A 24,975-nucleotide genomic window follows, 5' to 3' on the forward strand; every position below is an offset into this window, starting at 1 on the left:
ACAGRAACGGCATCTACACTGAAAACCCAATTACGGAAGCCAAGTTCATTAATGCAAATGTTCCAATAAATCCTGTCCCACAGTTTGCTGCAATTTAAGGCAGTTGCCATGGTTACCATCAAAGCCAACTGAACTCTAACAAACTCTGAACATGCACCAGCAAGACGCCCAGTAGTRGTGACTATGGCATGGACTCATGTGCGCTGCTCTGCCTTCTTAACAACACTATCAACAAGGCAAGTCCTACAGGCCCTAGACTACTGTTCAGTAGTGTGGTCAGGTGCAACAAAGAGGGACTTTGCAGTTGGCTCAGAACAGGGCAGCACGGCTGGCTCTTAAAAGTACACGGAGAGCKAACATTAATGACATGCATGTCAATCTCTCATGGCTCAAAGTGGATTTAMTTCATCACGACTTGTTTTTGTATGAGGTGTTGACAAGCTGAATGTACCGAGGTGTCTGTTTAAAATACTTGCACACAGGTGCACAGTACTACATAGAGTAGAGCCATGACTACATGGAACTCTATTCCACATCAGGTAACTGATGAAAACAGTAGAATCAGATTTYTTTTTAARCAKGTAAGAATATACCTTATGGAACAGMGGGGACTGTGAAGAGACACACACAAAGGTACAGACACATGCATACGCACACATTGTGATTTTGTTGGTGGTATTAAACATTTTGTATTGTAGATATGTAGTGGTGTAATAATGTTAAATGATGTACTGTTTTATATTTTGTTTTTTGTGTAATGTAAGTGCTTTAATATGTTTGGACCCCAGGAAGAGTGGGGATCCCTAATAAATACAAGTGTGTGTGTGTGTGTGTGTGTGTGTGTGTGTGTGTGTGTGTGTGTGTGTGTGTGTGTGTGTGTGTGTGCCCTATCTGTTGTGTTTATAGCTCCCACTCTGCTCACCCTCTCTCCCTAAGGAACCCAATTCCATTTGGCTATTACAAAGCAGAACCTTCAATTCCACATAAATACAGGACATCCCTACCTCACATCTCGGCATCATCATCTCCGTCCCCATTAAGCATCCCTTTTATTGCAACACTGATGAACAATTTAAAAGGAGCATTAGCATATTGGCAGTGAAGCGATCACCATTGGGCCTGAGCGATTGGCATTGTAAAGCACAAAATACATTTGATACACTTTGACGTGAGCCAGAACCCACAGGGAGCATTACTCGGGCAGAAGGACTCCGATTTAGGATTCTGATAACAAAGTTAATGGCTGGAATAAGCGTGTTAATGCTGTAGCTTTATAGGGCAATGCTGCTATTAACTGTTGCCTGGCTAAAAACAATCGCATGATCACACCTTGCACTTCTATGTTAATGATGAGCAGTAAATAGRTTGTACAGWTAGGTGCATGCAGCATACGCCTGTGGCTGCTCACATAAGCCGTTATTGACGCTTTATGGTTCTTGTACACTCTTGTGCCCTTCAAAGTGAAGTTATATCAAAACAACAAACCTGGTGCGTCAGGTACCAGTGCAGGTGATGTGGGCACTTCGACGTGGTATGAGCGAGGTTTGTATCAGTCTGTCCCTCAATAAACCGATGCAGAAATAGATCGGCCCTTGGTCCAGTGCCACTACTGTGGCTGAGCAGTGTGCAGTGAGCCCTTGGTCCAGTGCCACCTTGGCTGAGCAGTGAGCACAACAACACTTTTAAAGAGAGCAGCTGTAGCCTTCGTGTCGCCGTGACCACGACAGCTCTCACTGAGTCCTGAGTTGTGCCTCAGGTCGGCTGTCTTACATAAGCAACACTTCCATGGCTCCAAGTGTGTGCATGTGACTGTGTGTGTGCGCGAGAGAGTGTGAGTCTGGCTACTGTCTCAGTCCACAAGCTGCACCAGATGGCTCTTCTCCAGCCCAGAGGTGGGTGGGTGGGTGTGTGTGTGTGYGTGTRTGTGTGTGTGTGTGTGTGTGTGTGACAGAGGGTGAATGATAGTATTGGAGACAATATGGTTACAGCGCGTGTGGCTCAGTTGGTAGAGCATAGCGCTTGCATTGCCAGGGTTGTGGGTTTGATTCCCATGGGGGAAAAGTATAAAAATGTATGCACTCATAAATGACAAAAATGTAAATATACCAATCTCAACTCAATCAACACCTAGTACCTTTGCCAGAGGTTTCTAAATCAAATCAAATTGTATTTGTCACATACACATGGTTAGCAGATGTTAATGCGAGTGTAGCGAAATGCTTGTGCTTCTAGTTCCGACAATGCAGTAATAACCAACGAGTAATCTAACCTAACAATTTCACAACCTAACAATTCTTCACCACGCTGTCTGTGTGGGTGGACCAATTCAGTTTGTCCGTGATGTGTACGCCGAGGAACTTAAAACTTTCTACCCTCTCCACTACTGTCCCGTCGATGTGGATAGGGGGGTGCTCCCTCTGCTGTTTCCTGAAGTCCACGATCATTTCCTTTGTTTTGTTGACGTTGAGTGAGAGGTTATTTTCCTGACACCACACTCCGAGGGCCCTCACCTCCTCCCTGTAGGCCGTCTCGTCGTTGTTGGTAATCAAGCCAACCACTGTAGTGTCGTCTGCAAACTTGATGAGTGAGTTGGAGGCGTGCATGGCCACGCAGTCGTGGGTGAACAGGGAGTACAGGAGAGGGCTCAGAACGCACCCTTGTGGGGCCCCAGTGTTGAGGATCAGCGGGGTGGAGATGTTGTTACATACCCTCACCACCTGGGGACGGCCCGTCAGGAAGTCCAGTACCCAGTTGCACAGGGCGGGGTCGAGACCCAGCCAGCTGGTCTGCGCATGCKCTGAGGACGCGGCTGGGGATGCCGTCTGGGCCTGCAGCCTTGCGAGGGTTAACACGTTTAAATATTTTACTCACGTCGGCTGCAGTGAAGGAGGGTCTGCAGRTTTTGGTAGCGGGCCGTGTCAGTGGCACTGTATTGTCCTCAAAGCGAGCAAAGAAGTTGTTTAGTCTATCTGGGAGCAAGACATCCTGGTCCGCGACGGGGCTAGACATTGATTCATTGAGAATGGCTAAAGTCCATTGGAAATAACTTTCAACAGCTCATGGACTTGTCAGGCTGAAGCAATGAATTCAGACAAATGCATCAAAATGGTACCATTCACCAAACTGTAAATTACAATCAGAGCATTCAGAACAGTTAACAGCCATTTGAAAGAGAACTTMATTTACATCCCTCAGTCCAGCCAGCACAGATCCATCGAAGATAGCCAACCTACCTGAATCTAAGCTGAATTAACCTTTGGAGACATATCCCTGCATACCTGCCTTCAGTTAAAGAGTGGAATTTTCTCCCTCTTTATCTTAATCGTAGCAAGATGTGATACAATCCTCCCGGGTCCCTGATGGGTTACTTGGCCCTGTTCCCAGAACAGTTTGTAATGAGAGGGATTAGGCTGCGTTAATTGGATAGATGGTCCAAAAAGATTAGCTTCTCTGACTCTGAYCAGCGTTCCTTTGTTCGCCCTCCTCCTACGGCCTTTGAATAATGGAGCTTTTTTCCTCCTTGTAAATAGTGAGCTGCCTGTAATCTTAACGTGTTAATGCGGTGACAGATACTATCGGTCTGGGCCCTGAGCAGTTACAGCTGCTATGTTGGACTTTGGAAAGGCTCTACGATGGCTGCTGTCGTTGTAGTTCGACTGCTTGAGGTCTGGAACTTGAGTGACAAAGTCAGTAATGAAATACAGTATGCCTGCACCAATCTTTGTAATGTAATATATATGCTAAAGATACATTTGTAACAAATATCCAGGTCTCTAAAATGCCCTACTGGCAACAGTTGGGCTGTCTTCACAGTGTAATGTAGTGTCATCAGCAGTCCATGAGGCACACGCCACAGAACACAGACGTCAATTTAACATCTATCCCACGTAGGTTCAACGTAGTTTTATTGAAATGACGTGGAAACGTTAATTCAATTAGTGTGTGCCCAGTGGTACAGATGTTTTCTTCCCGTTTGTATCAATGTTTTGGCGAAGCAGATGATGTGAAAGTCAAGGTGGTAGAATGTGCCTTTACTTATACTTTACCTTGACATCAGCAAAGAAGAATGTTGTTGGTTTCCGTTATCTCATGTCCCACTTTGTTTCGTCTTTCTCCAGATCCTTCAAGCCAGACTTTGTCCTGATTCGCCAGCATGCCTACAGCATGACTCCGGGCGAAGACTTCAGGAGCCTGGTGATTGGCCTTCAATACGGGGGAGTCGCCAGCATCAACTCCCTGCTCTCCATCTACAACTTTTGCAGCAAACCCTGGGTGGTGCGTGATCCATAACCTGCCTCCTTACCTCCTTTCCTCCCTCCATCACCCCCCATCTTACCCCACATAAAGAGGCCCKTAGCGGCCCGCCGCAGACTGATTTATTTGGGTTATTAAAAGGAGCCATAACACCTGTTTCTGAAACAGAGACCAGGGGCCTCCAGTAAGACCCGTTATTATTCACCCTGTTTTAACAGCAGAGGTGGCCAGGCAAGGTGTGCTGGAGCTGGAGCCGGGCCAAGTTACATTTGTACCATGGCTACAGTCTTTTAAACCCAGTCTTTAGAACATGTTGGCGGTAGTAGACAAAACATTCCGGAACTGACCTTGAAGAACATACCTAACAATTTCTGGATGTGTTAAAGGTCAAAGTTTCTACATCATTTTTTTTTTGAATGGATAGTGCTGGATTCAGCTTTCAAGGTGTCAGTTTTTTCCACCAGATAACTACAGATGTAGTATAAGACACTTTCTATCCTGCCTTCTATATACAGTAACTACTATAGAATGGTGTCGTCTCGTGTTTTGTTTCTGCTTGCAGTTTTCCCACATGATTAAGCTCTACCACTCCCTGGGCCCAGAGAAGTTCCCACTGAACGAACAGACCTTCTACCCCAACCACACACAGATGGTGAGCGACTTCCTGACACACTGTTTGTTTRTAATGCGTGTTCCTCTTTACTGCGTTACCATMTTCATATAGACACAGCACTCGGAATGAATGAACTCTGTATGTTTTCAGATAATCTTGATTTTTGCCCTTGTGACACTTGTCTAATTTGGGGTGGACAAGTGTCACAAGGGCAAAAGCGGGAAACAGTGAGAACGTTAGGGGTTGGGTCAAAATATTTCCTGTGGCGTCACGTGCAAACCTTCAAGCTGATTAGTAAAATGTCTCAGCCAGAGTGCAGCTCCTATTGTTGCCCATCATGCCCGACTTCATTATCCCTGGTTGTAGTTTCCAATCGCCTTCAGTTGAGYTTATGGTACTTCAGGCAGCGAAAACACAGACCAGTTAAAGAATGTTGTCCTCAAAGTAGTCATAACAAAAAAATGGTTATGTCTCAGTGCAACACTATGGGCATCACAACACTAAAGCCCATGGATCTTAAAGAGACAGTGCAAGGTAAGTAGGCTTAAGGTTGCTCCAAACTATCAAGTGTAGCAGCTGGACACTTTTTATTAACGTATTTTCTAGGCCAATGCCAAACAGGTGGGATTGATTAGCATCTTAGTGACAGCCTTGTTGGAGCTTGCTACCATTTCATCAACCATTTATAAAGCAATTTTTAATGCGCTTACCTATWTACTGGTGTAATCTAACTGGTGCAAAGTTGAATGTGCAAGTTGGAACAATTCTGTGTAATTCCATTATGTAATGTAGCTCCTGACTTTACAGATTGTTCTATGATATCACAAAGATATTGCTATAAAGGTCAGGTCCAAATTTGCCTTGTGACCGTGATAAAATACYRAGCTTGGATCATGACCAGGTGTGCTACTTTGACTTCAAGAAAACAACAGCACAAGAATCAATGCAAACTCATATGGTCCATTTTTCATTAAATCTTTATTATAAAAATATAAAACACAGAAATTAAGTCAAACATTTCTGCAACCCCTACAAGGAAACGGTCGCTCGCCCCCCTTTTTAGGAATCAGTGTATACACACACATGGTACACAGCCTTTTGCCAGCTTCCTTTTAAAATGCACTCTGGATCGACTTGACCAAGTGTTTCTGTGTTAAGCAGACAGTAAATTTACACAAACACGAACCACAAAAAAATACAGGTACAGAGATGCCAAGGCCGAAGAGAGAGAAACTTCCAAAACCAGGTGAGGGAGATGGAAACAACTCAAGACGGACAAACAGAGAAGTGTGTCAATGAAGGCTAAACAYACCGAGGAACCTTCCCAGTATTCTAACTAAAGGATGGATCTATATGAAGACTACATACTATCTGGCTTCTGGAACTATCGGGCTACACTCACTGAGCCCACCATTCTCTCAATGCTAAACCAGCTCTACTTCTAACTGCCTGAGGAGAACAAGAACAGTGTTGCTGATGTGGAACRTTCAGGCTTTAGTGATATCTCTGTGGCATAGTAGTCCTCTCAGACTACTGAGGAGCTACTGAGGATCTGCCTCTGGATTGTGTTTCAAGCTCAGCCAAGGCCTGGAGGTGTCAGAAGCTCAGCAGTGGGGAAACACGATGAGACTGATGAACCACCTCTACCTCATCTCCTTTTSAAATGGTCGGAAATGTCGAATTCGACATTGTTTTATAATTTTCTGTTCTACATTGTTGAATGAGATAATGTTTCTTTTTTTCTATAAATATAGTGCCTGAAATAATTGTGTTTCATGTAAGAAGTGCCTTGTGGAGGAGGCAAGATTTAGATTTMATTTGAGTTCSTCACATTATAATAGTTTACATGAATAATAAATTGACTAAACTATATTTTTGCGGATTTCCTTCTAAAACTGTCACGTCAGGGCCGTACTCTATTCTGTTCAACAYCAACTTGGCATGGCCTTTTCTGAACATAATGKAAAAGTGGGCAGAGCTGAAAGACTGGGCAAAGACTTCTAACTCCTGCTGAGGCATCTCTGTTTCTAACGGAATGGACTGAAGATACTGAACTGGAAAACTCAACAAAAGTAGAAGAGTTTAGTGACAATAGTGTTATTTTCATCAGTTTCATCTGAAATAGTTAAATACTTACACAAATGGAATATACATTTATGAAAACACTTTTTTTGTCTGAAACCTCTGCTTTAAAATGTTCCTTCCCTCATGAGAACCAGAAGGGGAACTGTGATTGGGCAAAAGTACCATCATTCAAAATCTGCTGAAGGCGGATCTAACACAGAACTAACATTAAATCAATGCTTTACAAACACAATTTGGGATTCCGGTCCTTCATGACAGCCAAACAGGGTAGTGATGGTAATACAGTTTTGGCCAGATACAAAGATATATATATATATATATATATATATATTTGGCTATTTTAGTAGGATAGTTGATTTTGTTTGTAGTATTTGCATGGATATTGTCTGATTCGACAAACAAGGATAAATAAATCTACTACAGAGGTTTCAGTCGAGTCAACTGTTCATTGTTTTGTAGCTTATATCATATACAGCAAAAAAAATTAAATAACTTGCATCCATTTCTCTGTGAAAGATTAAGAATTCCCTGTGCTTGAGCTGTAAGGGTCATTCTTAGTGGTGGTTACGGAGAAGAAAATATAGCTATACTCAATCAATTCATCGTCCGATATTAGCAATGCATTCATATAGTGTGATCTGCTAAATGACTAAAATGTAAATGCAATTTAATACAACCTMGAATGAACTTTACAGTGCAAGCAGTCAGGGAGGCAAAGATTGCATCATTCATATAAATAGACATGTTGACAGTATAAACTGTCAACATATACATATACACTTTCATGTGATTCAAAATCATTGTTAAATACCAATAAAATACCTTTGTGTGACTGGAGCAAGAGGTATTGCTTTTCAGAGGCCATACCTCGTGTTGGCATTGCCCTCGTACTGGTGACAATGTGTCTGGTTACTGTGCATAACTTGTGTATGTTGCAGGAGCTTTGTTGATACGGTCTGCACCACACACTTAATATTAGAATAATTTTCACCATTATGTATTGCTGGAAACTGCCGTTCTGAAATGCCATCCCACCCATAATAAGCCTTACGATAGTTTGAAAAAGGTCTCGCTTTTTAGAGGGCCATTGGTATTGCAGTCTGAAAAAAGTTGACTGGGATGGGGTCTAATTTCTGCTCATTGATAGCTAGGGAAATGTAGGAWAAGGAAGGTGGGAGAAACTGTAATGTACAGCATGAAACAAAAAAGGTATTGTTTACATCAGAAGTGCTACTTCTATGAGACAGCCAGGCACTGATTATTTTAGGTCTTGTATATTTCGTCAGAGGGCGTAGGAGTGGTCACTTGGGGCTAGTACTGTACGTTTTAAGAGTTCTGTAATACTCTGTGGTTGACGAGGGCCGTGGGGGAGTTTGGGAAAGGTGTAGAAGAGGAAGAGGAGAAGAAACTCTAAGAAAGTTGTGATGGTTTTGGGGGTTGGTTGTGGTTTACGCTCAGGGGTCGGTGGAGTTGATGGTGGTTTTGTCACGGCCGGCCATCCCCCGGTACCAGCTGCAGTAGCCCTCTTTCTGCTGGATACAGGCGTAGTGCCGGGACTGGTAGCCGGGGTAGCCGAAGTGGGACAGCATGTCCGTCCACAGGCACTCGTTCTTTGAGGTCACAAAGCAGGGCAGGTAGTGGCAGGGCTTAATCTACAGAGAGAAGAAGCGAAACTAAAGATGTAGTCGTAAAGCAGGAAAATAAAATGGAATAATGCCACAGCATACTGGTGAAGGCTCACTGTGTGTTTACAGTTCGACTTGAATAAAGTGCAATTGAATCCTTTTTTATTAACAAAAAATCTGATTTAAGATATGTGACAGATATACGAATTTCATGTTCTGTTAAATATTGACCAATTCAAAGCACAGTGASTCTACATCCAGCAGTAAATAAAGTAAATAAAGGCCAAGACAGAATTAGCATTTCAGGACAGGCTGAAGCAACGCATCATCTTGTACACAAGACTTAATATGTGGAGAATACGATTTTGAATAGGAGAAATCAGCAAAGAGTGAGGTGAGTCAAGTTCTTTTTGTAGTTTATGTAATTCAATACATTACAATTTAGAAACTCATGAATGCATTTTATACTCATTGCTCTRCAGGATGAATGRATGGATGGTTTCAATTCAAATGTAKTTTCCWGTAGATAAGCCAGTGGAGTTCAAATATGAATTTAATTGCCAGCCTCTGAAATGAAAGTCCACTACTTAGTTTGTAGTTTTCCCATAGGGAATGGAGAAGATAACCAAAGGCACAGAAATCTGTATTGAACTGCAATTCCATCAACATCCTTTAAACTTATAATTATCTTCTCACATAYAGTGCATTCGGAAAGTATTCAGACCTCTTGACTATTTCTACATTTTGTTACGTTACAGCCTTACTCTGAAATGGATTAAATAAATAAAAATCTTCAATCTACACACAATACTCCATAATGACGAAGCAAAAACAGGTTTTTAGAAATGTTAGCAAATTTATGCAAAAAACAAAACAAATACTTATTTACATAAGTATTCAGACCCTTTGCTATGAGGCATGAAATTGAGCTCCTGTGCATCCTGTTTCCATTGATCATTCTTGAGATGTTTATACAACTTCATTGGAGTCCACCTGTGGTAAATTCTATTGATTGGACATGATTTGGAAGGCACACACTTGTCAGTAAAAGGCACATGACAGCCCGCTTGGCGTTTGCCAAAAGTCACCTAAAAGACTCTCAGACCATGATAAACAAGATTCTCTGGTGTGATGAAACCAAGATTGAACTCTTGCCTGAATACCAAGCATCACGTCTGGAGGAAACCTGGCACCATCCCTACGGTAAAGCATGGTGGTGCCAGCATCATGCTGTGGGRATGTTTTTCAGCGGCAGGGAYTGGGAGACTAGTCAGGATTGAGGGAAAGATGAATGGAGCAAAGTACAGAGAGATCTTTGATGAAAACCTGCTCCAGAGCGCTCAGGATCTCAGACTAAGGTGAAGGTTCACCTTCCAACAGGACAACGACCCTAAACACACAGGCAAGACAACGCAGGAGTGGCTTCGGGACAAGTCTCTTAATGTCCTTGAGTGGCCCAGCCAGAGCCCGGACTTGAACCCGATCAAATATCTCTGGAGAGACCTGAAAATAGCTGTGCACCGACGCTCCCCATCCAACCTGACAGAGTTTGAGAGGATATGCAGAGAAGAATGGGAGAAACTCCCCAAATACAGGTGTGCCAAGCTTGTAGCGTCATGAGGGGGAAAAAACGATGTAATACATTTTAGAATAAGGCTCTAAGGTAACAACATTTTGAAAAACTCAAGGGGTCTGAATACTTTCCGAATGCACTGTATAGCCTGCCAAATGTCTTTTTAAAGGTCTTTTTAAAGAAATTAGAAATGGAGAAACTAACTGACAAATACACTGTGTGTTTTAGAGAAATCCAAAGAGGTGTTTCAGTAAAAGCTGTGTGTACAGTAATGACAGAGCCAGAGGAATCGACAGCAGATAGCTTGAGGAATATGGGTGAAGCTGAACGCATTCTTTATGGTCCATATGGTGCAAGCATTTTCAATGAAGTTTAACTAGTTCTGGTGTTCATGGGGCTATGTTATGGACAGTTAGCTTTTTAATCATTTACTGATGCCAATGTTTTTTTTCTACACTGCAGTGGATTATTTTCACATGCTTCCTGCATTCCTTAGCTGTAAATCATCATTTGTTGAAGAATGCAAAAGATGACAAACTGTGGTTTTAATGATTTGGCTGAAGCGTCGGGGAAGCGTGACGTTCGCACTCTAAGAGATCTCTAGGCGGTTCGTGCTCTTGATATACAACCACAGAGATGGCTGTGTCTGCACTGCCTCTGTCTGTCTGTTGACTTGTCTTCTCAGACAGTTAGCATGCTGCTTCAAAGRGGTTCACACAATGAGATGTTGTGTAGTAGCAGCCTATTGCTAGAACACATTTGTGTGTGATTTTTGTCTTTCTTTCAGATGAAAGATTACATTTGAACTGAAATGGATAATAAACCAAATAATACGCTTCTACCATGTCGASTTCTGTCCCAAGTTTGTTTTTCATTCCTGATGCTGACTTGCCATGTTTGGTCACAGACATACCTCCATTGTTCTATGTTGGCCTCTAAGACTCACTGTACGCCTAAACATGTCTTAACATTACAACCCTTTAAGGAGTTTGGGTGTGAGCAGTTTGAAAGGTGTTGGACAGCATTTGGACTCTGTAGTTACTCCTGTCTGGCAATGCACTTATTGCTGTTGACGGGGCAGTGATGGGYAGACCAGATGGTGTGTCTTGAGCTATGCAGTACAGTAGGATATTTATGAGCCTGGACTGGAGCTGCACAGGAGCAGGTCCTGCATAAAGAGGTCCGACCGAGCGCTGAATTCAGGGTTTGGAATAACAGGGAAAGTAATTCCAGTGTAGTTAAATGATTTAATAACTCCCAAAGATCATTATAAATCTCTCTTTTCGTCTTTCCATCTGTCTCTTCAGTTACATTCATGGATGTGTATTATCCGTTATGATGCCAAAATGGAAAGGGGACACTTTTATATTCCTGACAGCCTAAAACCTTTACATTATATAATTCAGCCACTATCTGGAATTAGTATGTCCCTACAATCAGAAAAGTTACAATTACATAATCAAAATGATTTGGTATATATTTTGATAGTCATGCTTGTATTGTGCTACACTTAAGAAGAGGGAAACGTTTTAAATGGTTTGGCAAGGATTTCATAATTGGTTGCAGTTCATCAGCATAATCTATTTGACCCAATATATGCAAGGCCACTAAAGTCATTATCATCATAAAATGAACACATTATTTCCCCTCCTTTTCTACAGCCAATATCCAATATCTAAGAACATATGGAGATTATGAAGTGCCTTGTGTCTTTGAAGAGGGGCAACCCCAACTGTGGTAAGAAGTCTTCTAGATAGAGGAGCAGAGAGCTGCTCAGAGCAGGATGGTATGCTTTGCAGTAAGCAGGGTGTTCTGGTTCTGCCTGCCTCTGCCCTTGCCTCTGCCCCGGCCCCTGCCCCTCTTTCTGGCTCCTACTCCTCCATCTTGGCTCTGCTGCTGTTGGGTTGCTTTAGCTTCCTTATCCATAGCCATCTTATCCATATTCTCCCCGGGAGCCACTTTATCCATATTCTCCCCGAGAGCGCAGTTGTTGCCACTCACCCTGCAGTTGCAGCCCAGCTGGTAGCGGTGGTTGATGCCCTTCTTCTGGGCCAGCGAGAGGCGCTCCCATGGCTGGTTGAAATTACACAGCCCGGTGTAGACCTTGCCGTCAAACACGCGGCCTGAGGGGGGAGAGAGKTTTGGTTACAGATCAGCTTTTGTTATGCATTACATCATTCGTGAATTATTTCATGACTTACAAAACATTCATTGCAATGGTTTGTTTGTTTCCCCCAAAAACTGAAGACTGACAAACAATGCCATGTCATATTCCCAATGCCATGGGAAAGTGTCAGATGTCCAAAGAGTCAGATGTCATCCCTAGCATATTTTTTGGCTAATTGTATAATTGCCATACCTCGATTAGCATAAATACACCAGTCAAACAAGCGGTCCAAAGCATTTTAACTATGTAAGACAATCTTGTACAGTAGATCCCATATTAAACCAACACCCCTATTTCAGAATATCCAAAAGGTTGTCGAACTTCTATTTTTAGGTTAGGCCGTTCACAGCTTACCACCAATGTCAGGATGACAACCTCTGCTGCAAACGGGTTCACCCTACACTGTAGACCACCAGCCAGCATGTTGTTTGAAACAGTGTATCCCTTGCTAGTGCTACACTGTCCTGTCGTCATCACACACTGAGCTGAAAGCTCGCAAACACACAACTCTTAGACCGACTTCCATATGGATTATTGGCGTCTCTGGTAAAGTTATTAGACAATGGTGAGAGAGCGCCATTAGCCTGTTCCCAAATTGTAGTTGGTATAGTAGTTGGTAAGACAGCACAAGCAGATCTGGGACCAGGCTAGTGTGGCATCTCTCTTCATAGCTAATCAGGCGGCCGTGCACTCACTCTGGGTTGATCAAAGCCTAACCCGTGGAGTTAATCTATCAGGCCKTGGCGTATTTCACATGCCTGTAATTGAGTCCTGATACAGTATGGCCCAGGGACCCAAGACCCAATTATAGACTCACTCCCCAAACCAGAGCTAGAGCTGCTGCCTGGCCTGGATGACTGTGATGTCATCATCACCCAGCCACAATAAACACACACTTGTGTTGCCGGGGTGATTTCCTTCCTGTATCATTGGCTTCATAGGGCATGTTTACAGGTTTGGGACGTAGTGATGGGAACATACAACACACAGCTAAACAGTGTGACAGCCTTAGGTCTCACTAAACTGCTCTCCGACTTTCCATAGCAACTCATAGGCTCAGAGACCGTTTCTATCTACAAGCCATCAGACTGCCGAACACTTGAATTGGACTGACCACTTGCGGTGACTCTCCGCACCTTAGCGCACATGCGCACACACGCACACTGAAATACACTCATCCACACACAAGTATGTATGTGTTGGATGGTGTTAACCATCTGTATCCTGTACATACGACTAATAAATTAAACTTGAACTTGATAAATGCCTGCCTGCACTGGAAACGCCAGAACTTCTTGCTAGAACTGTTAATTATAAGAGAAAAGGAGGGTGTTTACGCCCTAAAGGAGAAGGAAACGCTCCAAAAAAATAAGTGCCCCCCTGCCTCTCTCTCGTCTCTCACAGATGGGAGGTTATAAATAGTGGGTAAGTTTGTGTCACAGATCAGACAAGAAGTCTTCAGGGAGGAGGGAAGGGGGGGGGGGGGTAGTTGTATTTAAACCCCCCCCAAAAAATGGGGCTGCCGTTAGCAACGCTGCCATTGTGGTGGGACGTGCTGCAGAGACGGAGTTAGGGAAACAGGCCTGGGAGAATAAGCTGGAGTCAACTCCACTGATGTGCTTGCTTGCCTCGCTAATTTGTTTTTGGTAATGTGCTTCTGAGGCAGCTCCCGGGGCTGTTTTTATTGCTTATTACTAGCTCTGAATGGAAAGACATTGTTTCTGGCACCACCATGACAACTATGCAGCCCGCCAAGTACTGTACATTAGATGTCCGCTTTTCAGATCAGTTGTAATGTATGACAGAATAGTGACTCACCTGTGATCAGATACTGGTACTTGTTGATGTCGAACTTGACTCCACACAAACTCTCAGAGGCATCTGTGTAGATGTGCTGGACGTGCTGCATTTTGTTGAATCCTTTGTACATCTACAAAACAGACCACGACAAACAGTGTGTTAATATAATCTGGAGTGAAGATCACACACCTGTGGCACTTGTTCTTGCTTCTGACGCTTTTGACCCGACTGGAATTATTGAGTTGTTCTCGAAGTTGTCAGGAATCCACAACAATAAACACAGCATGATGAGATGATATCGCTTCCAAGAATTCAGGTTAGTGGAGGAAGAGGCCACTGACGCTATCATTAAACCACATGAAAACGAACATAATCACAGGACATAATGAAGACGTGACTTTGGGGTTGAGCCGTGGGTCCACCCATTGAGTTCAGGTGCGCGGAACACAAACGCTGCCGGACAAAGTAAATGTTTGCCCTGGAATTTGTTGTGTTTGGTCCATCGGGATTTATTTGTCTGGGAACAACAGGATATCCCTGTTTAGACGCGGCTATTCTTTGAAATAACAGGACAAACCGTGAAAGAGGCTAGCCGTTGGGACCTAAAACGGGGGATTTCTGGGAAAATGTTTCTAGGGGCAACAAAGCCCCACTCTTCGTGATTTATTTACTGAGAGGCGATTGTCTTTAGACCATTGCGACTACATTGGATTCCATTGGCAAAACAAATATTCAAACACATTTAACTTRGATTAGCCAAACCTTCTTGCCACAGGGCCCAGCGTTAGACGAAATGATGAAAACAACGTCTAATCTTCTGTAGCATACTCTTGTGGCACTTAATGGAAAAGCTTGGACATTTTACGGCATCGGTGAACTCATGTTTTGGTTATAAGAATTAGGGATTGCCCTATAACTTAAGTGATACTGCTACAGTAGCCTAGTCATACACCGTATCATTTTAGTAGGCCTACAGTGACAAACTGGTCTCTAGTTTCAAAGCCATGAGCTTGTTAGTGATTCTTATAGCCTTGTGCTGTTTTCCAGAGTGCGGTTATGCTCTTCAAGGTATGGGCCAGATTACGTAAAATGATGAATGATGCGATGATGGCTTACCTTCATCTGTTTGACCGTGTAGCGCATTGTGCCAAAAGGCCCATCCTTCAGTAACTTCTTGCCCACCACTTTGGCACGGATCACTGTAGACAGAAGACACAAGCACAGAATTAGTCAATTATGCAATGGGCGGAGATTGGAAAGCCTCTAGTTGCCAAATCCAGCATATTGGATGATTCTGAATTTAGGTCAATATCAGAGCAAGTCTTGTCCCCATCTCTGTCCCTGACGTCTGRAGCCAGGCTGATGTGTTTGTGTGAGCATCAAAAGAGAAGCCCAAATAGTATGTCCAATATGTGTTCAACATCCCAACACATCRCCCTAACAGATGCTTTAGCTAGAAGTAGGGTGATATCAACTCCCGATTAGGACCCTAGAATGCATTGGGCTGCTCATTGCTTTTCCAAAGCTCATTAAAAACCCAGCCCCAAGAGGAGAGACCCAGGGAAGATTTTGTAATGGTTTAGCTCAGTTTATAGTCTATTAATTTGTTTTTGTGGATTGCTTCTGCTTGCCAAACAAGTCCAAGGGAAGACTAGGAGGCTAGCATTTGAATTTGACTCAGAGGCCAAAGCAGTTCGTCTTCAGAACAGTGAAAATGAGGCCACAGCTTTATTACTACCTCCCTCCAGCCGTGTCCCTGTGTCGTAAAACCACGTGTCTCCACAAACAACCTCCTTTCTTTACATTCAGCACAGGGCGGAAAAAGATCATATCAGTGCTGCTCACCCTCATGTAAACAGCGGCTAGGTGAAACAGTTTGGCTGTGGAATCACCATGTTTGCTTTCACTCCTTTTAAAGTAAGTGGGTCCATTGTGTGGGGGATCGGCTTATGAACGAAGCCTCATTTAGGCCAGTGAATAGGGTCCTCCCCAGAGAGCTTGTATCAGAGCTCTGAGGCCTCCCGGGAGAGAAGGGGTAGTGGAAGGGTAGTCCACATGCAGGCGCAGTCGACTCGAGTCGAGTTCACCTGCTCCACGCAGCCTGACAGCCGCAGACATAACTAACGGTAGGGATGTTTATCTTTCCTCTCCGGAATGTTCTTTCCCACATTCCTTTGAGGCTCGCTTCCCGGAGCCGGGGGGGGGGAAGGGGGGGGGCGCGTCTCACTCCTCTAGATAGAGTGAAGAAGGGATGTACTGTAACGTCTCCTCTTATAGCGTCATAGTCTGTATTTAAGTCCCGGACACACAGAAATGGGCAGCAAAGGGAGTTTAAAGGAAAAGCAGTAATCCTGGTGGTTTATGAATAGAAAAGTCTCCCAGAAGATTCCGGTGAGGTGACATCAACACCTTCAATGGAGCTCACATGCTCACATTTTCACCTGCCAGTTTAGAATGACATGACTCTCTATTAGAGCATCAGCCATCCAATTGATAGCTGTTAGAGAATCACAAGGCAAAGATTATTTTCAACCTATTCAGGTGATATATTCTCCTTGTGTTCTTGGTGACCTTTTTGAGCCAATGTACCCAAGGACATCTGCTCCATTAATCAGTCAACTCGCATATTATGAGCCTCACAGCATTGTTACCTAACCTAAGTCTCTGCTATGCAGAGTCAAATGAATGCTACTTTCACTGATGTAGTTGTATGGACCATAGGCACTATTACTGTGGAATGTGAAGATATGAAACATATGCTACTCTGATCCCTCCTTATGTAATGTGATACACTGATATGATGCACAGATATGATGCACTGATCCCTCATAATGCACTGATCCYTCAAACTATTTTCAGAAGCCAGTAGCCCAAAACATGCCTTCCCCTTAAAACCTAAACTCCATTGCTAAGACAGCTTTCCCCACCCAAAATGATAATAATCCAATATCAAAGCGCAATATCAATATCAAAGCGTTGAGCCTTCAAATGTTATTAGGCGTAGGAGTCATAGGTCATATCGCTGAACAAGAGTCCAACAGTAACACCAAACGCTCTTTGAGGCGGGATACGCTCGCCACTGGGCGGGCAGCCACTAATTGGGTGGTGCCGAAGTCATTGCCTGGCGGAATGTGTGAAAGGCCGCAGCTGCTGATGAGACAGAGGGTTTGTGTTATTCCCTACAGCGACCCTTTGACCTCCAAGGGAAGGGACCTGAGTAGAACTCAGAAAGCTAGCTRTATTTACTCCTGACCACCGAGTTTTCTTTCAAGATGACTCTTCAGGCTAGGTCCTGGTCCCAGTGTCAGAAATGACCAAATTGTGAGTGTTTATGTAACCCAATTCTAAGCCCAAGCACTGCATAAGATATCCACCTGACCGGTACCGGTTAGTTTAGCTGTAATCGGCACTGCAGCTAGAAATCTCTTTCAGCTCTATATAGAGTAAGTGGCCCCTGCTCTGTCTCTCTTTCTCACTCTCTCACTCTCTCTCTGTGCTGCAACACACAAATAGCAATTACAGGCGAGTGCTATTCTCCTGTTTCTGCCGCATACATATTCATGTTTTGCAGTGGATTTGACATACATTCTCAGTGGAAAGTAGGTGGATTTTTGTTGATAAGGAGAAGTAACTGGGGTATGACAGAGAAAGTAATTGAATTAATTTAGCACGGTATCTCTTCCCCGAAGCATTGGATTACTAAACTCTGCATTCAAATGCTAATCGCAACACAAGTGGGAATGTAATTCAATCAAGCAKKWTAAGCCTCYTTCTGCTTTACATTTTGCCTGTGAATCTTGTGAGGCACCTCAGGCTAAATTGTGATTACAGCAAACAGWTTGCRTGATGAGGGAAAAGTCACCATGACAAGGTTGAAATAGACGGTCATATGAAGAGATATGTGGTTGTGTATAACCAGCGTTATAAACTATATGTGTGTTTGGTGGCTGAGACTGATTCTGAACATGATCTGAGGTGAGTGGGCGGGGAAAACGACGCTACTGAGTATGACACACTAAATGGGTAAACTACTCTCTATAAGCACTAAGCACTCTTCATCTTTTCGAGGTGTCAGAGCTGACCACACCCGGAGTTGGATTACACTTAATAGAAAAKAAATGTCCTCACCAGTTCACCGAGGAGATAGACGCAATTGAACCAACATGGGATGTGAAGGTCTGATCAAATGTAATGCACTATATAGGGAACAGGGTACTATTTCAGAAGCAGTCATGGAATACACTGGTGATTGAAGTTGGCTTAGACACTCGATATGCCTGTCTCACAGGGTGTCCATGTCATACATGCAGGGAATCTTGCACCTTTTGACATCTTGACCTATTTTAACAGGAAGGAACGCTGGCCTTGGAATAAAGCTGCTTTGAATGCACCGAGCTGATCCCAGATGACATAATGTTCCTCATAATATGGGACYATCTATGCCCTCTGACAGTTGGGAAGAAGATTGGGTACCAGAAGAGAATAGGATTGGGTTTTGCATTATTGCAACCTATAGTAACTTAGTTAGCAATGGCTCATTGCTTCCCTCTCCAGGCCTCCCAAGAGAAAGGACAGGGTAACTTGAGGACCTCCTCCCTCACCACTCTGAGAACTAGCTTATACCAGTCTAAACTACATGTTTCTCCAAGGTTCTTATCTCAGGCCAAGCCACACTTACCCGCAGCAGTAATCTTCTATACTGAATTGGTGCATGACACGAGAATGTAAAGGTCTGCTCCTGACACCTCAGCTCCTTGGGAACRTGGACCTCGGCCGTGAAGGGATATTAAACTCCAAGGCCAAAGTGTAGCTAGGGCCGACCGAAACGCTAATCTGCTGCATGAAAAGTTTTAGAAAAATGTGAATTGGATTTTTCAGTCACCAATTAAATTACATCCCAGTAGGTCTGCTGTGCACCAAAAGCAACCTTTCTRTCTCTAGCTCTCGGTCTCTCTGTCTCAAGTAGCCGACGTATGCGGCAAGAAAAAATGGTCAGGAAATGGATATTCGACTGTTGTCTAGAAATGCAAGGAAGGGTTCCTTGAGAGAACATATATCAGCTGACATAGTTGAACTCCTTACGCTGCCAGCCGAATGCTATATCACAGCCAGCCACTGTTTGCTGATTGCGAAGTTACCCTCAGGTTATTTGGAGTTGGTATTTAACATGTTTTTTTCTCTTTGTTGTGTCTTTTTTATATGTACCCTCATTTCCTCAATTCAAAAAGTCTGTCTGATTCATCTATTAGAGYGGGTGCTGCTGGTGATTATGGAGCAGGGCCTATGAAACAACGGGAGCAGGCTTTGAACTCGCCTATGGCTCTTAAATTGCGATGATTCATGTTCTACCGTGTCGCCTTTGAAGTTGACAGTGGAAATTAGCCTCTCTCCTCACTCAGCGTTACACCTGAGGGGAGCTTAAGGTCACCATTTGCATTTTAATTCACGTATAGGTATTCACACTGTGTGTAAACAAACCATAGCCGTTTGACGATAGTCCTCAAAAATAGTCAGCCCCAGGGTTTTTGGCAGCTATTTTAGATTTAGTTTTAGTGCTTAAAGTACCTTTTAGTCTTAGTCACATTTTTGTCATTTCATCCTTTGTTAGTTTTAGTTATTATCAGTCAACTAAAACTCARGACAATTTTTGTCTAGTTTTAGTCACAGCCCTTTTGTCACATTTTTTGCAATTAAATAATGAATATTTAAGCTACCTCTAACTTCCATCATGTGCACATTCAGATAGCCTTGTCCAACTAGGCCTACTATCCCCTCGTTTACCTTAGATGGCAACATTGATATTGTGGCAGATTGTATTCAATGCCAGACATAATTAACCATATAGGCTATAAAGCCTTGGCTACAAGTTAAACAATTTACAGCTCTGATTTTCAGCCAATCACAACTGTCAAGGGGGTAAATAACAGTGGTTTCCTTGATAAGGAGAAAAATGGCAGAAGTATTACTCTCTAATAATATTCAACAAATAGCATTMGTTTTTCCCCTAWTGACAAAAGCAACCGCAACTCGCATTTGCAGACCACAGCACGAGAGCGGCAACACAGATGAATGGGAAAATATAGCTTCTGATGTGATCAAAGCAAAAATAGCCTACATGAAAGTAAGAGAGAGAGAGAGCGATAGTAAACAGTGAGTACATTTACATTCACACTGATAATTTGATATTAAACTGATTATAGCAGAAGGCTGAGTATGGCATTAATCATGTAAACACCTTACTCTGCTTATCGTAATAAGGTCATAATCGAAGTAGGCATACACCAATCAAAACACCTGGTTTTCTAAGCAATCTTTCAAATGATTAGGACATGTAAACAGCTTAATCGGCATTCCAGTGGTGTATTTGATCTGAGCATGTGCCAGCACCAGGTAGCACCAGGTAGCACCAGGTAGCACCAGGTAGCGCAAGCTTCCCTCTTATGCGCGAGTGAAGTGAGTTCGCAAAACTAAAAGTATGCATCTTAGAAATAGTTTTCACATACAAACGTTAGTGTATTCGGAAAGTATTCAGACCCATTGACCTTTACCACATTTTGTTACGTTACTGCCTTATTCTAAAATGCATTAAATAAATACAAATCCTCATGAATCTACACACAATACCCCATAATGACAAAGCGAAAACAGGTTTTTATAAATACCTTATTTCCATAAGTAGTCAGACCCTTTGCTATGAGACTCAGGTGTATCCTGTTTACATTTACCATCCTTGAGATGTTTCTACAMCTTCATTGGAGTCCACCTGTGGTAAATTCTATTGATTGGACATGATTTGGAAAGGCACACACCTGTCTATATAAGGACCCACAGTTGACAGTTCATGTCAGAGCAAAAACCAAGACATGAGGTCGAAGGAATTGTACATAGAGCTCCGAGACAGATTTGTGTCRAGGCACAGATCTGGGGAAGGGTACCAAAAAAAATCTGCAGCATTGAAAGGTCCCCAAAAACACAGTGGCCTCCATCATTCTTAAATTGAAGAAGTTTGGAACCACCAAGACTCTTCCAAACTGAGCAATYGGGGGAGAARGGCCTTGGTCAGGCAGGTGACCATGAACCCGATAGTCACTCCGACAGAGCTACAGAGTTCCTCTGTGGAGATGGGAGAACCTTCCAGAAGGACAACCATCTCTGCAGCACTCCACCAATCAGGACTTTATGGTAGTGGCCAAAYGGAAGCCACTCCTCAGGAATAGGCACGACAGCCCACTTGGAGTTCACCAAAAAGGCAYCTGAAGGACTTTCAAGCATGTAAACGTTTTAAACGAACTGTTATATTAACCTGACTATCCACAATAATCKCATTATTGTGTGCATGTAACCGTGCTCAGTGTTTCTAGTTGAAGTTGGTTACAAGTCAAGTGTCCTGGCTTCGCATCAGTTCAGAAGATTGACGAGTGACTGAAGTGATTGCCTGGAGCTGTGTGGGAGAGCTCAATCAGACTGCACAACTGAAAGATGTGAATTCTGCCAATGAGAGGATGGCATGAAATATTCTGCATGCATGCTTAGAATTGGACAAAACAGATTAAAATGTGCTTCATGTCATATGTTTCACGGGGAATCACGGGGAATTCTCGTCTCATCACATTTTTGTCAACTAAAATGAAAAGTCATTTGTAATAGTTCTTGTTTTTTCCCCCCCAGGTMATCTCGTCCCATTATCGTCATAGTTTTGAGTTAGGAAAAATAGGTCGTTGACGAAATAAACAGCTTTCATTGAAAGTACTGTTCAAATGAAATGGGGGGGGGSRRAAGATGAGGATAAAGGCACATTTTATAACTCATATCTTTCATAGGGAATATTCCGTAGGTATAGATCTGCATACAGTATGTTTTCGTGGTATATTTTGACACTGTAAGGTTTATCAAAGGTGACATTCATCAAACCCCAGTCACGTGATGCAATTCAAGGCCGTGTAAAGCTTTTGGAACTACGTTTCGTCCCGGAAAATGTACTTACGCTTTTTTGAGAAGACTGCAGCACATGTTTKTTTGGACATGCTCAGAGGACACAAATCAGAATATCCATCATAACTCTATGTGTTGCCAGGAGATAACTGTTATCCTTCACCGTCCAAAAACATCATGTTCGTGCCAAACTCCATTTCCAGTTGGCTTACAACACAAGAGCTATCGGAATTTGACATGTGGAAATCTTGCCTAAAACTGTAAATCAGTTGCATAATAATTATGCAATAGTCATCAGAAGCTTACATGTTCATGATAACTGCACTAGAGCCCTATCCTAACAGATGTCCAACCTTCATCGACTGTCTCTAACTGAAAGCAATAGCCTTCATTATTGCTCAATGAGCAGAAGATGGCTATATGGTCAAAATAATTGTGTGCATGTTACTCCCATAGACATTTCTCAAGCTTTTTCCATGGCCAATTGTTCCACTGGGAAAAATAACTCTACAGTTGTGTCATCTACATGATGAAATGTGATCCTGGCTTTGGCATTATGGCATGTTTACAGTGTTATGTTTTATTGGGACTACTGTGACACTGTCCGTTGCAGTGGGAGGAAAGAGGCATCCCTAGTTCTGTGCACGCTACAGGCTTTCGTGGCGCACTTCTGGCTGAGCCAAGACCTTGGAAATTGAATTTTGTGGAGCTCACAAGTGCTCACTTGCAGCCATTAAAGCCAGCCCTAGATTCTGGACCACTAGGCTCCACTCCTTGCCAATGGGATGAGCCAATTTAGGGGACATGAAGGCAGGGTGCCACCTGACTGCTTGTGACACTAACATTTGTACATCTTCAACACAATGGAACCAAGTCACCAACTAGCATAAGCCCCAATAATTATAATTAAATAACAGGCAATGMTCATCAATGCTGAGGAAATGTTTGCATAAATATGTTGATGTTTGACATGAATGTTCAATCTGCCACTTGTGTGAGAGGGTGTTATTTTTAAACAGTTGCCATATGTTGAAAAGTCAACATAGCTTTCTCTCCTCTGACCTCGTCAGGCTTCAGTCATAGTTCACTGGCTGGACTATGGATCACTGCAGAAAAAAACATGACATCATAGTTGTGTCCTCAGCAAGACTCCGCCCGTGGGGCGGAACAGCTCTGATGTCCACTTTTCCTCCTCTCCTCCGCTCCGGGGCATTGGACCACTATGCTACCCTAATGGACGTTTGATGGCTGCGTCTGACAAAGCTATCTGTGACTGGTCAAACACACACACACACTCTGCCTGCTGCCAGCAGTTCCGTTCCACAATACAAAAGAGCTGCACACAGTTCTCATAATACTGTATATCCCAGTTGACTCCTCTCTCTTTCACTCTACCTTTTTCTTCCTACTTTAGACCCCCCACAACACTTAGTATTGCTCAGGCTTATCAAATAATCCCTTACTAGGAATGAGTCTCCTGCAGCAACAGTGGTGAGCCAGGACCCACCTGGTATTATTAACAAGTGTTATCCAATAACACTGCCTCAGGTTGGACAGGCATTCCTCGATAAGAACAGCTGGGGTCATGTTATTCTGGCATAGCCTGTGAAGGCATGCCCCTGTGGTACAACAAGCTTTACAAAGCCASCCTCCTCAGAGCAGGAGGCCAAGGAAATCTCAGCTACAAGAGGGTCCGAGGATCAGCCCCAAATGAAAATATCACCCGGGAATCAACACAGTGCATCTAAGTCAATAACCAAGGCTTTATTATACCAATGCTGACTCCATATCTCTATATCAAATGCGTGAATGGAATGAATCAGGCCCCTATTGGAAAGTAAACATGTGCTTTCATAGAAGAGCACAAACATTTGAAGGGAAATGCTATACCACTAGGACTGTAGAATTCACAAATTGATTGCAAGAGCACTTGCTTAACATTCCTAGCCAAGTATTGGCTCTTACATCTTATGGGAAGCCAGACAGAACAGAAGAGCATCCAAGATCCAAGAACAAATCTGCCATTGGTAACCTCCACACATGGGTGCAATATTCAGTCAGCAGTAAAACCCCTTGGCTGGCTACTGTCTGCCTGTTCTGTTCTGGTTTATTGCTCAGCAAGTGRTCATTTAGCTCTGAAAAACATTATGATCAGTGGGACATGTTTCCATGGATACCGTTCCCGTTAACTCTTCCCTCTCATCAGAGCAACAGGAAATAAAATAAAGSTTCCTCTCTCTTGACTCACTAATTTGAGAGATGACGCATTTATTTAGACTAGTCAGAAAGCGTGCTGGTGTAGTAAACCGTTAGCCTATGAGCCATCTGATACTTGCAAACTGGTATATTCTGACAGTCTGCTTTAAATGGGCTTTTAGGTGATGGTTACATTTTACGCACAACTTTGTTTGGCATATATTTACCAATTACGCATACTGTAGGTCCCAGACTGAAAGTTGCATCGCTTTATACTAACAACAGTTTATTACTATATTATATTCCATGTATGCAGAATATCACAAAACCATTGAAACAATTCATTTCAATAGAGAAAATATTTTAGTTGGCATAACATATAGTCTATGTGGACTCAAACCATGCGACTTACCAATGTCAGAGTTGCAGTACGCATCTTGCGGGTGAGACAGAGCACACGAGCAAGCCTCTGTGAGTTGATGAATCTGAAGGCTGCTGAAAACGAACAGCAAGCTGAGCAGTTGGTGACAGAGGGGCTGCATTTTTAGTGCGTAAAATCTCCCTTGTTGTCTGTTTACTTTACAAACAAAAAAGTTATGTCGCCGAATAGTTATTCAAAGTCTGTCCCGAGTTGAGCTGTTGTCTGCTTCAGTGGGTATGTCCAACTCTACTCTCCGGTCAGGGTACTGCCTGTCACTGGGTCTCAGAGCGCGAGTCAAGAATTACATAT

General features: G+C 43.1%; 2 protein-coding genes across 3 annotated transcripts in view; one reads left to right on the plus strand and one right to left on the minus strand.

The window, feature by feature from the left end:
• Positions 1-24,975, plus strand: part of LOC111951302 (synapsin-3) — a 128,728-nt gene that overhangs the window by 63,296 nt on the left and 40,457 nt on the right. Inside the window, exons 5-6 of the mRNA XM_023969358.2 lie at positions 4,119-4,275; positions 4,817-4,906. Coding sequence (XP_023825126.1) covers positions 4,119-4,275; positions 4,817-4,906 — 247 coding nt within the window. The remainder of the gene's footprint in view (positions 1-4,118; positions 4,276-4,816; positions 4,907-24,975) is intronic.
• On the minus strand, positions 7,899-24,942 carry LOC111951303 (metalloproteinase inhibitor 3-like). Of its 2 annotated transcripts, XM_023969360.2 has the most exons (5): positions 24,658-24,942; positions 15,234-15,316; positions 14,136-14,247; positions 12,152-12,273; positions 7,899-8,604 (listed from the first exon to the last, which is right to left on the minus strand). In XM_023969360.2, exons 1-5 carry the CDS (start codon positions 24,785-24,787, stop codon positions 8,407-8,409), a joined length of 645 nt encoding a protein of 214 aa, XP_023825128.1. In that variant the 5' UTR covers positions 24,788-24,942; the 3' UTR covers positions 7,899-8,406. The 2 variants fall into 2 exon arrangements, with proteins under 2 accessions (XP_023825128.1, XP_023825127.1); XM_023969359.2 differs by lacking the exon at positions 7,899-8,604 and having other exon boundaries at positions 11,827-12,273.

Source organism: Salvelinus sp. IW2-2015, linkage group LG24 (genome assembly GCF_002910315.2).
Source record: "Salvelinus sp. IW2-2015 linkage group LG24, ASM291031v2, whole genome shotgun sequence".
NCBI classification, from domain to species: domain Eukaryota; kingdom Metazoa; phylum Chordata; class Actinopteri; order Salmoniformes; family Salmonidae; genus Salvelinus; species Salvelinus sp. IW2-2015.